General features: G+C 33.2%; 1 protein-coding gene across 1 annotated transcript in view; it reads right to left on the bottom strand.

Annotated features, from left to right (window-relative positions):
* Positions 1 to 6,910, bottom strand: part of LOC127709437 (disks large homolog 5-like) — a 98,262-nt gene extending 91,352 nt beyond the window's left edge. Inside the window, exon 1 of the mRNA XM_052214978.1 lies at positions 6,491 to 6,910. Coding sequence (XP_052070938.1) covers positions 6,491 to 6,782 — 292 coding nt within the window. The 5' untranslated portion in view covers positions 6,783 to 6,910. The remainder of the gene's footprint in view (positions 1 to 6,490) is intronic.
* Positions 6,911 to 13,430: the final 6,520 nt, after the last annotated feature.

Here is a 13,430-nt window from a genome sequence, read left to right as displayed (position 1 = left end):
TTACGGTCTCATTTACGTTTATCCAACAGCCTCGAGTCATTTCATTCATAATTCCTAATTTGGTCTCATTGCAAACACATGATGATGTAAATTAACAGATAGAAAAGGTGCACGGGGTTAGTCCAGAACTACTTGAGAGGATACAGTTGGATTCAATATATTTCGCCGTGAAAACTGTTAAGAGTCTTTGTTAAAAAAAAATCAAATTTAAAACAAAAGGACCTTATTAGAACTTTTGCACATTATGAAATAAATAAATTTCACATGCACATGTATATAATTTAGAACGTCTTGAGATAATCAAGTACACAATCATGTACGCGATCATTCAACTTTCGATCGTTTATTGTACGCGTGTTTTGTTTTTTTAGCAGGTGTGCTTGAGCGGGGCTTAACTGAGTTTATTTGAGGTCAAAGGTTTGAATTGACCAATGACAACACTCGTTCCTTAACGGGTTGATCTAATAAAGTTTGTTTGACTGATTATGTCGCACGGCCTTTCGCTAAGCTTGGCCGCAGTTAAGTATAATATTTTATGAGAACCGTTAACTGAAACATAAATAAACTGTGTATTTATTTGTTACAGGTGTCCACATTTAATAAAGGCATACGTTAATGTACGATTAATGTCCGATATTTTGTTTCAAGTTTATCTTTATTTCTTTTGTTTATTTTTATTTCAGTCCTTTGCCTGAATAAGATTTTTCAGTATATGGATATGGATAGTAAACTGCACATTGTTAGAATACAAAAAAAATATTGATGCCAACGTTAAAAACGTTATAATGTTATACAAATAGACAGGAAATACGAAAAATTTTTAGATAAACATTGATTAATACAATTTTAATCTGCTAACCGAGTCCCTGTGGTTTTAATCCGTTTTGTTTTACTGTCATTTTGAGATCTTGCTTTTCGGCATTTATTTAGTTTGGCTAGCGCAGGTTTCTTTCCTGTAAATACTTAAATCTATATGTCATATCATGCAGAGATAATGGAAATTTTGTATAAATCCTAGATCCAGAGCTGCCTAACGTTGCAAGAAAGGGTAATAGATACTGCGGATGGGAAAAGAACATAGATGACAATTTTCTATACCCATGTCAACTAGTGTTCGAAGCAGAACTTACGTACTAGATTTTTCATCATGTATATGAGGGTCTGGATGGGGTTTACAGAATAAAGGGCAAAAAAAAAAGACTAGTGAAAAATAGACCATAAAGAATAGAGAATTAAGGGTCACTCTGTGCTAATTTATAAATAATAGAGAATAATGGGCAAAATTTATAAAGAATAGAGATCCTTGTATATATGTTCAAAGAAAATCAGCATACAGTAATAATGCATTGCAATTACGTTACGTTCACAACTTTTTTTTAAAATTAATCTACAAATTATATATTATAGAATTATTTTGAATCAAGGAGTTCAGTAGACAGTAGTACAATATTAAAACCCTCATTAAGTAGGTATGAAGACAAGCTTTTGTTTTTGAAACTTCCCACATGAGGCGTTTGCCATAATGTAGTAACAGCCTTGTAATAAAAGGGAGGTAAATGTTCCTGAGAAAATATACCTCAAGTTAAATAAAACCCATTTTCAGACATTTCAAATACATTTATATTTATACATTGTATTTTTAAAAGATTTGGAAAGTTTTTCCCGAAAAAAATATGAAAAAAATGTGGATTGTGTCCACATGTGGACACAGATGATGCCCCCGCTTGCATATCATATAGTTATAAAGGGACATAACTGAAGAACGGTAAAAGTGACGCTATCCAAATTTGAACTTGATCTGAGTTTTGTGGTAATAAGCATTGTGTGTAAGTCTCCTTACATTTGGTTGAGGCAAACTTAAGTTAGAGAACGGAAACGAAAAATTTAGCAATTTTACCATTTATAAAGGAGCATAACTCTAGAACAGTAAAAGTGACGCCACCAAAATTCAAACTTGGTCTGTATTTAGTGGTAATAAGCATTGTGTTTAAGTTTCATAACATTTGGTTTAGGCAAACTATTAAAAGTTAGAGAACGGAAACCAACTTTGGGACGGACGTACAGACGGACATGGGTAAAACTTAATGCCCCCTTCACTACGGCGGGGGCATAAAAAGACGAATTTTGGGAGAATCTGGTGCCATCTCATACTTAAGAATAGCATTTATTATAAAATGGCTTAAAAGACCTGCCGACTTATTTATTTTCAATACATCGTAAGTCAGGTTATTTATTTTCAAACTACACCAGAACAAACCATTTACTTTTGTTATTATCAAGGCGGAGTTATTTTTTTTTTCAAAATCCTCCTGGCCCCTCCCCCAAAATATCAAATGATCGTCCCCTAACTAACAGGACTATGTCCTGTTTTGACTGATAAAAAATAAAATAGTTAAAGAAGACGTATCATCGTTTATTTGGAAAAGGATTATATTTTAGATTCCGGTAAATCAATTGTAAAAGGACCTGATAGAGCCTCAATATTAAGGCACAAAAATGTACATCATTACATAGCAAATTTAAAACCTGAATGATTTTTCCCACGGTCGTTCATAAAGGTCACATGAGTTTAATGTAACGTGAAATTTCCCGCCATTAAAAATCTCGTGCCGTGGACAAAATTGATGTCGGCTATTTTTAGCATTCAATATAGTGAGCGAAGTCAAGTTCAAGTTCAAGTTCAACCACATGCTGTTATTCACTGAGATGTGTATCGTGGAATTGTCTTCCCACGGCAAATTAATTTTTTTAAATTGTCCAAAATACAACACACAAAGATTACATTCATTGTGCGTAAATTAATATTATTTATGCAGCGACGAGTTAATGCAGCAACCTAAAAGCACGATATTGCATAGGTTATGACGTTCCCCTGCTCGTAAGAAAAAGCAAATTTTAATTATTAATTTGATTAGAAAAGATCGCCCGGACCTAATTCTCATTCATTCATTCATTCAATGTATACCCATCGAATGACAAATATGTCACGCGTAGACCACGTATTTGTGTACCAAGGTTGATTTAGTTACATGTATGGAAGTATTCCTGTTGTAGCCGAAATGTATTAAATATCCTAAAATAATGCCAACAAATCGTAATAAGAAAATGCCGTAGACTTAAACATAGTGAATGGTGAATAATTTGGGTATTTTTTATTTGCATATACAAAACATTGAGACACGTAATTTTCTTTAAACTGATCACATTTATTAAGTGGTAGTTTACGTTTATTTTTACACAAGTATGTCCCTTTTCGTAAATAAAATATCATTTTACCGGTGAGAAAAAAAAAACGAGGTCAAAATCAAGTATAGTTTTTTTTTTTATTTAATGCAATTGAAGGAATTAACAACAACATTTTGCTTTTAAATCTTTTATTTGTTTCAAGCAATTAGATATATAACCTGATTATAAATAGACAGGAAATACAATTGTTTAATTACATAAGAAATTTCACATACCCTGACTGTCGCGTGCTGGCATAGATCAAGAGGATTAGGGCAATTAATTACCTGATGTGACACTGTGCTGGGAGAGATGTCGCTAATGAAATAAACAAAGTAGCGGAAGTCGGAGGGAATTTAGGGAGGATTATTGGAGTTTCCTGATGTCACACCGAGAATAATTGTGGTGTATGGAGTTTGGGAACATATTTGATTTACTTGTACTGTAATGCTCTTTGTGTGGTAGGAACATACCTTTAACTATTTTATATGAAATGTTGTCTTTGCAAATTCATCTCTATATATATATTCTGTACACCGTATTTATTACGTATGTAGTGTATATTATACGTACTTATTATTTGGATTTAATTACCGAAAAGTAAGGAGAGGAGAGAGAAAAGAAAAAAACTATTCTTACTCCAACTCTGCCCGCACCTCCATCTGACACCCTCTGACTTCCGCTTTCCTCCATCCGACACTCTCTTCCCGACCACTCATTCTCATTTTCCTGTACGTTACAGTACCCCTGTCCACCCCTCGATTATTAAATAATGTGGTTTGCTGGTGATTGTAAAAGGAAAAGCGCTCCCGGCCAACAAAATATATTTTATCAACAAAATAAAATATCTAAAATTGCCATGAAGATGGTAAACATTAAAGTGGACATTATTTTAGATAAATATGTTATCCTGAAATATATTGATCAGGTATTTCCTGTCCTGATCGAATATTTAGTTCGTTTCACGAATAAAGGGCTGAGCCTGTAGCTTTTACTATTTATTATACCTTGTTTATTGTTAGCAATTTACCAAAATCGATTGCAACTTTATTACTCTGCACGCCTATCTAAATGGGAGACCTTTACATTACAAATAAATGCAACAAAGACATTGGATAGTGTCCTGTTAGTACTCGTATATATTGAGTAAATCCGGGAACAGTATCTATATTTATATATGAGAGACATAGGTATTCAAAATATAAGCCAGGTTAAAATTAAATAGTAATATCACCAGAAATGCATTTAATAAATTCTAGTATGGTCATCATATTATAACAAAAATAAATATCAGGTGCCTGTTAAGTGTGTTCATACCAATCAATATTCCTATAATTAAGTCCCTCCTATTTATAACCTGGGACATACTTAACGATTCATGTTTATATATAATTATAATAATAAATTATAACTATTAAAACATATGCAATAATTAAAATAATCAACACCCAGCCAAACAAATTGACTTTATATGAGACACTGTATATAGAATGAATAGGCTACTGACAAGTGACAAAAATAGAAATAAAACTCAAAGTTAAACCAGAGACTTATGCTGACCATTGTTACAGTTGTCAATCTCTGTGTATATATATATATGTCTCTGGTTAAACACATTTTCCAATTTGAACCTTTAACTTGATTGCATTCATTTCCGTATTTTCCAATTTGAACCTTTAATTTATTTGCATTTATTTCCGTATTTTCTAATTTGAACCTTTAACTTAATAAACCACTTCCATTCATAAATATTTGCAGTTGTGTATTGCAAAGGTACCACGTGTATTCATCGTGTACATTGGTCGTATTAAAATAGATTTTTATTATTGACCAATGAAAAAATTCGATATTTAATTCATCAGAAAAGCCATGCTTAAAAGCGTTTCGTATTTGTATTTCGATCTTTCCCCTTAATTTGAAACCTGCAACACTGATAAAAGAATCCAAGAAAAAAAATGTAGACTAATCATCTAATCCAGCGACATTTTATATTATAAGTCTCAGTCTACTCCATATATCTATACTATCTGTTTCTGCCTTCATTTACAGGTAACTATATTTTCAAATACATCGTAAATAAGATGGTTAATTTTAACAGATTCTGATTTGCATTGATTATATATATCTGTTCTACATTTTAACGATGTATTTATAACCGTCGCTCACGCTTCACTGGTTCTATTGACGACTCAATACACATCAGTTTTATCGGACAAACAGCTAATTCCCGTCGACACGATAAATCATGTGTATTAACTGAAACGCTTTTAAAAATACTATAGCTAATGTTAAATAATACACACGTCGTTCGCGCGAGTTATTAAAGGGACATCGTTATCTAAGAGTATGAGAGGGATTACGGCAAACATCTAAAACGCCGGACAAAAGTCTAAAAATATAGCAAACGTCTAAAGTCAGAGGAGGACGTCTATTTCTGTGTCAAACATCTATAATTACGAATTATGGTTATTTATTAACCATAATCTGGCGTTCTTGCCATTAATCGGGCACTATAACCATATGGCTTTCCTAGTGACAAAGCGTTTGATAATTAAGACTAATACGCATCAGTAAAGTGTATCAAGATTCAAGATTTTAATAAACAAGCATGGCTTGTCGTAGCTGCGGAACCGTAGCCTGTAGGTCCTAGGCTTGTCGACAATCATGTCGCGTATTAGTTATCAAATATGCGAAATGTGATCACATGTACGCAAAAAATACAATGACACCAATTCCAGATAATTACGATATGATGAACCTTTCTTTAGACCAAAAGTCAGAATGTTTGCAGGTTGGACAGACGGTATATGTTGGTGAATTGACAAACAGATTTAGAATGTAACGTGTTCAATTTACTACTAAAATCAATCCACATATTATAAAAAAACGATTTCGCTAATGTTGCACAGAATTGGGCTCAGGATGAAGCATAAACGGCTGTCAATGCCTTTGAGAAGTTGAGTTAACTTAATGATGGCAGTAGGGCAGACAATGTGTAACGAGAAAGAGAAAAAAGAAGCCTTCTCAAAATTTAAATTATACTCTAAATGGTGCAACACTTTTGCCAACGGATGGCAACCCCTGGATCCACCTCTGACAAGTTCTTAACTCTAAAATTTATGAACAGATTTTGCATTTTAAATTCATCAACACAGTTACACACCTCTCTCTCCAGTGTTGAAACTAAGAAGTTGTTACATGTACATTTATAAAGACGAAATTTATAATTTTGAATACAAATATTGTAAACAAACAAGTTTTATACCTGGTGTTGAGACAGTGTTGTTACTCCCAAGAAACATGACAGTCAATAGATGTGGATAAGTATGTTCTAAAGCAAGACATAAGGTCTGAAATGAATAGCTGGTCTTTTCTGGAAGGATGTTCAACAGTTTTTCGACTTGACTACTTCGACTTGTTGCTGACTTGATCAATGAAATGTCATCCGAATCGAGGACTCCTGCATCTTGTAAAATTGGAAATAGTCTGTCAACTTCTATTGAAGCTAAAAACTTATCCTGGTGTATTTTCAGCAACTCTTTGTGACTTTCATCCATTTTAGGACCGTAACAGCTTCACATTGTCAACAGATGGTTGAATACTTAACAGTCGAAGTTTGACTTCGACAATAAATTTTCATACCATAGCGGCCATGTTGATTTTCCTAAACAATGCGCTCAGCTGATTAGGTTCTGGCCACTGTTTCGTAAAAAAACATGAGGCCCTCGCAGGATTAAATTGGAACCTTTTTAAAAAAAATATTTGTAAATCATTAGTCAATTTGGAAGAAACCTTTACTTTTATTTTACTTTTATCATGAATGCATGATGAGTAATGTAACTATGATTATTGTGTTCTGTTTTTTTTTCTCTAGAACAATCCAGATTTAGGACTTTATATAATTGATTGATTGGTGATTGCTAAATTACAAAATAAATGAAATGATGACTTTGATCCTTTAAAATGAACACACCATTATCATTGCACCAAACATTCAAAGCTCGGTGAAATTTTCCGAAATAACAGATTTAGGACAGGAGTTTTAGTCTAAGACTTATGCCGAATTCTTCTGTCTCTCTCTATATATATATAGCATATATTTCCTGATCTTCATTAGCTTTTTACTATTTTAGTTTTTTTTTTCTTTTTTTCTCTCAATATATTACAAAAAAAAAAAATGACCAAACTCAGTAATTAAAGACCCGTCTAAATTGCATTTAATTGATAAATTCAACAACACTTACCGTTATCTTGATGATATTTTTTCGTTAAATAATCAAGAATTTTCTCAATATACTGCCGAAATTTACCCAACGGAACTTACTTTAAATAAATCAAATTTAAACGATAACAACTGTCCTTTCCTAGATTTAGATATTTCGGTTTTACACGGGAAACTCCACACTAAAATTTACGACAAAAGGGACGATTTTTCGTTCCCTATTGTTAATTTTCCCTTTTTGAATGGTGATGTTCCTTTGGCACCATCTTACGGTGTTTATATTTCACAACTCGTTCGCTATGCCCATGTCTGTTGTGACGTTTTTGATTTTAACGAACGTAATCTATGTACGTATTACTGGTAAATTATTAAGCCAGGGATTTCGTTACCACAAATTACTTAAAACCTTTACTAAATTCTTCCACAGATATAAAGATTTGGTTTTGAAGTTTGGTTGTACCTGTAGAAAACTTATTTCAAACGGGATTGCACATCCTCATTTTTACGGCAATATTGTTTACCGTGCCCGGAAATTTAGAAACGATCCTGGTCAGTAAACTTATCGATCCATTAAATAAACTTATTCTAAAAGGTTACAAATTCAACACTGTAATTAGATCAATGAATATTGTTTTTATTAGTACTAATATTGATTTTGTTATCAGTAAATTAAAAGCAAACTAAATATTATTGTTATATACATATACACATTCATGGATCTACAATCTGTCGATACCTGTATCTTGGCATTGCACAAGGTCATGTTTTTCTCTGACTGTTTATGACGTCTTTACACTAAATCCATTGGATGTTGGATGTGTACGGATTGATAATTTAGTCCGCTTAGATGCATGATTTTTCTATTGGTTGTTAGTGGTTTTGACGACTAGCTGTCAGTAACTGCGAGTACTCTCAGATCTGTACTTGGTGTCTTTTTGTTGTTTGGATGTACAAGTACCCGGCCACGTCCACTTGTATTTTTAGTATTTGTATTTTTATCCATCTGATGAGTTAAGCCTCTTTCAATTGATTTTTATAGTTCGTTTTTATGTTGTACTGTCATGCACACCACTGTCCCAGGTTAGGGGGAGGGTTGGGATCCCGCTAACATGTTTAACCCCGCCACATTCTGTATATGTGTGCGTGTCCCAAGTCAGGAGCCTGTAATTCAGTGGTTGTCGTTTGTTTATGTCTTACATATTTGTTATTCGTTCATTTTTTGTACATAGATTAGGCCGTTAGTTTTCTTGTTTGAATTGTTTTACATTGTCATTTCGGGGCCTTTTATAGCTGACTGTGCTGTATGGGCTTTGCTCATTGTTGAAGGCCGTACGGTGACCTATAGTTGTTAATTTCTGTGTCATTTGGTCTCTTGTGGAGAGTTGTCTCATTGGCAATCATACCACATCTTCTTTTTTTATATTCACATCTTCTCAAACGTTCAGCTGTATAAAGAGAGATAACTCTAATTGATTCTTAATTACATTTCCATAAAGACCGCCTTATCATCCATATCGAAACTCCTAAATCATTCAAAGACCTTGCTTTTATCTGTTCATCATATAATGTTATTCCTCTTTGGTTTTATTATATATAGATATAAGAAGATCATGAGTGTGGTATGAGTGCCACTGAGACAACTCTCCAGCCAAGTCAAAATTTATAAAAGTAAATCAATATAGGTCAAAGTACGGTCTTCAACACGGAGCCTTGGCTCACACCGAACAGCAAGCTATAAATTAAGGGCCCCAAAAATTAATAGTGTAAAACCATTCAAACGGGAAAACCAACGGTCTAATCTATATGAAAAACGAGAAACGAGAAACACTTATGAACCACATCAACAAACGACAACTAAACTGAACATCAAATTCCTGACTTAGGGAGCTACCATTTGATTTTTATGTGGGGTGGGGTGGGGTGGGGGCAGGATTAAATTTGAAAAAAAGGCAGGACAGGAGTTTTGGGTTAAAAAAAAAGGCAGGATGAGCAACTTGGCAAAAAAAAAAAAAAGGCAGGATGACAATTTACGTAAAAAAAGGTCAGGATAAACTAATAAAAAAAAGGCAGGACCGAATAGAGCGAAAAATAAAAAGGCAGGACAGAGATTACAACTATAAAAAAATGCAGGACCAAATTTTTCATCCTAGCCCCCCTATAAACAGAACTGGACATGTATACCTGTTTTAAGTATACAATCCAGATTAAATAAACATACAGTTGACATTGACAGAGAACACTTTACTTTTAATCTTTTTAATATAAAACTTAACAAGCATAAGCGCTGGTGAATTTTTTTACTGTATGCAAATCACAAAAACAAAGCATTATACACTACACTACACTACACTACACCAGTACAATACAATACAATACAATACAATACAATACAATACAATACAATACAATACAATACAATACAATACAATACAATACAATACAATACAATACAATACAATACAATACAATACAATACAATACAATACAATACAATACAATACAACAAAATACAATACAATACAATACAATGCAATGCGCAATGCAATACAATACAATACAATACAATACAATACAATACAATACAATACAATACAATACAATACAATACAATACAATACAATACAATACAATACAATACAATACAATACAATACAATACAATACAATACAATACAATACAATACAATACAATACAATACAATACAATACAATACAATACAATAAAGGTGGGTTGTGTGGTACAGCAGTTTGTTCGCAGCAGAGTGACCCCAAGGGAGACGAAATTTTGAGTGAGAACAACAGTGCCGATCGAGAAAAATGTTTGTGTGGTATCCCTTCTCTATTCTTTATGTTTTTGGCCCATTATTCTCTATTCTGTAAACCCCCATCCACATCCTCGGATCCCTTTGGTTTCTTTTACAACTCAATAATACTTCACACTAAGATACCAAACTAAATCCGTACTTTTTAAGAAAAAAAAGTGACTCATGGGTAGGAATTATTAAAGAAAGGATAAACAACATTTTTAATCTATTCTGGTTACTTTCCAATAATATCATCAAGTTATATTTAAAACTAAATCCGGTTAGAGTGCTAGATAGTACCGAGTAAAATGTTATTGTTTTTTCCTGTTGAAGTTCCGAATATTTTGATAGGGGTTAGAGCACGCACGTGGTTATTTCAAAAGAATATAATTGAATGTTGGTGGTTTTTTAAAATTTGTTTTCGTATAATTATTTGAACACCACTGTCCATATAATTTTCAACAAGAGCTATCAAAATAACTTCATGCAAAATAATTCTTAGTTTAAATACGTATAGTAATTCCGTGGTTACACAAAGACGAAAAATAAACAGTCTTTACTAAAAGAGTAGATGTGGTATATGATGGGGGATTTGCCAATGAGACAACTATCCACCATAGAAGAAAGGGCGTAGATGAAAGCTACTATATAGGTCACCGGACGTCCTCCAACAAAGACCAATCCCCGTTTCGTATAGTAAGGTATGTAAGGCATGACAAAATGTGAACAATTCAAATGAAAACACAACACGGCCTGAATTCTATTAAAACAATACACGAAAAACAGATATGTTAAACATCAACCAACGGCAACCACTGAATTACAGGCTCTTGACGTTAAAAAATTAGGCGGGATTAAACGTTTGTGAATGCTCAACCCCTCTTCCCCCCTAAACTTCATTTATTAGGACAGTGTGGTGTATCAGAACAACATAAGAACAAACTTAATAAATCATTTGGATCAGACTTAACATATCAGATCGACATGAACTTTACTAAAAAAAAACTAATAACAATAACGTTATATACCAAATGTACATAATTAACAACAAGAGCCTCGTTGAAGCCCGAAACGCCCAACTGGTAAACATATCGGGTTTTGATTATTGGATTTACATTTTGACAATAAAAAATGGCTTTAAAGAAAGACTTTACTTATTTCAAATACAAGCATACAGCTTTTTGAGGGCATTGTTGTGAAAATCAAAGGCATTAAATTATATTTCTCCAATACCAGGATCACACTACGATTGCTGAACAAAATCGGGTTGATTTTTGTTGTGTTGCAAAATCTTCTAAGCCCCAATTCCAAGCCCTCCTTATTTCACTGAATGGCAATTTTTATTAATCTTTATGCCATTTTTATCTATTTTTCATATTTTAGCGACCTTTTATATTCTATCCTTTATTTTTTCTCTAGTATTTACTTTTTTCCATTATCATCTACTCTGTAAACCCCATCAAGAACCTCATTGATTCTGGTTTTATACTCTGTTAGTATATTTGGTAAAAAAAGAATGAAGAGCTCGTGTTGTATAATTTACTGGTTCTGAATAAAAGATAAAATGTTGTTATCTTTTTTCTTATGTTCTTTCATGTTTTATGTTATGTCAGTGGTCGAGATATCGGAGAGATCTATATAAAAAAAAAAAAAAATAGTTTAACATCGCCAAATGTCCATGTCACGCGGCCTGTCAAGGTTAGCGAAAATGTCAGTGGCGTAGCTTGACCTTTATTTCTAGTGAGGCAAACGATTTGGTACTTGGGAGTCAGAGCTTGGCACAGTTCAAAGACTGTGATGTGGATAGGAATTGGACATTTATGTCAAATCAACGTCACAAAAAAGGTTTGCCGCATTCAAGTACAAATGCAAAAATTCAATTTTTATACAAGTTTGTTTGTTGCTTGCCTTACACCAAGGGACAAATTTTTCATATAAAAATAAGAAGATGTGGTATGATTGCCAATGAGACAACTCTCCACAAGAGACCAAATGACACAGAAATTAACAACTATAGGTCACCGTACGGCCTTCAACAACGAGCAAAGCCCACACCGCATAGTCAGTTATAAAAGGCCCTGAAATGACAAATGTAAAACAATTCAAACGAGAAAACTAACGGCCTACTTTATGTTCAAAATAACGAACGAAAAACAAATATTCATATTCAAGACCAGAAATAATTAACCATATTCAATAGTATAGGTTCTGCAGAGTGTGTCGACCAGTATATGAGTACGAATTTCGACTGCAACTGAAAAAAGGAGAGCATGTTAGACAAGTTAAGAGATTTTGTCTTCCAAAAGGCCCGCATTGAACCCCTGACATATTTGTTTCAAGGGTTTTGTAATGCGAAGTGAGCATTTCACTCTCTTTGGTGCTGTTGGATATGGTCTAGTATAAACTCCACCCCTTCAAAAGTCGACAACGGCTTTCCTGTCGCATGTGAGAAATTTAGGTTGTGATTTTTCTATATCATAATCCTATCATTATGCAGGGTAAGAATAAGATAACTAGAGATTCATGAACATGAAAAATTACATTTTAGAAGTCTTATAAAATTATTATTTGATTTTATTTGACAAATATGATTTTCATACCTTTCAATAAATTTCAATTTCGTTGCATTTATGATGAGAATCATGATTTCCATCTTCAAAGTACTGTTCTGTCTTTTGTGTGTGTGGAGGGGGTCTTGATTGGCCACACACTCGTACAAAATTTTCGTCGTAACACAACCCAGATTTGCCGACTTTAATCATAAAATAATAGAAAATGTGCCAATAAAGTAAAAAATAAAAAATAAAGGGTGGTAAAAAAAGAATAGAGAAAAATGGTCAAAAATGGTCAAAAAAGGGAAAAAATAGAGAAAACTTACCTCAAAATCTAAAGCATATAAAATGAAGGACCCCGCCATCCATACCCTCATCTCTTTTTATACATAAGTATAATTATTGCGATTACCCTAATACCAGATGAAGTCAATATAATAGACATAATAGGTACTTCTTAAAGTGTAGGAAATTTTTGAAGTATCGTCGGAAATGGACAATTAATCTGCATTTTTTTCACCCTCGAAAAAAAAACGGTGCTAAAAAGACCGTTTTTGTTCTTTGTTATATTTTAGATATCTGTGGTTCTAAGCTGTCACCGGAAGACTTGTTGTTATGCGTAGAACAG

This window comes from Mytilus californianus, unplaced genomic scaffold, assembly GCF_021869535.1.
Source record: "Mytilus californianus isolate M0D057914Y unplaced genomic scaffold, xbMytCali1.0.p SCAF_7, whole genome shotgun sequence".
Taxonomy (NCBI): domain Eukaryota; kingdom Metazoa; phylum Mollusca; class Bivalvia; order Mytilida; family Mytilidae; genus Mytilus; species Mytilus californianus.
The sequence above is the reverse complement of the archived record's forward strand: the minus strand, read 5'-3'. Positions and strand labels throughout refer to the sequence as shown.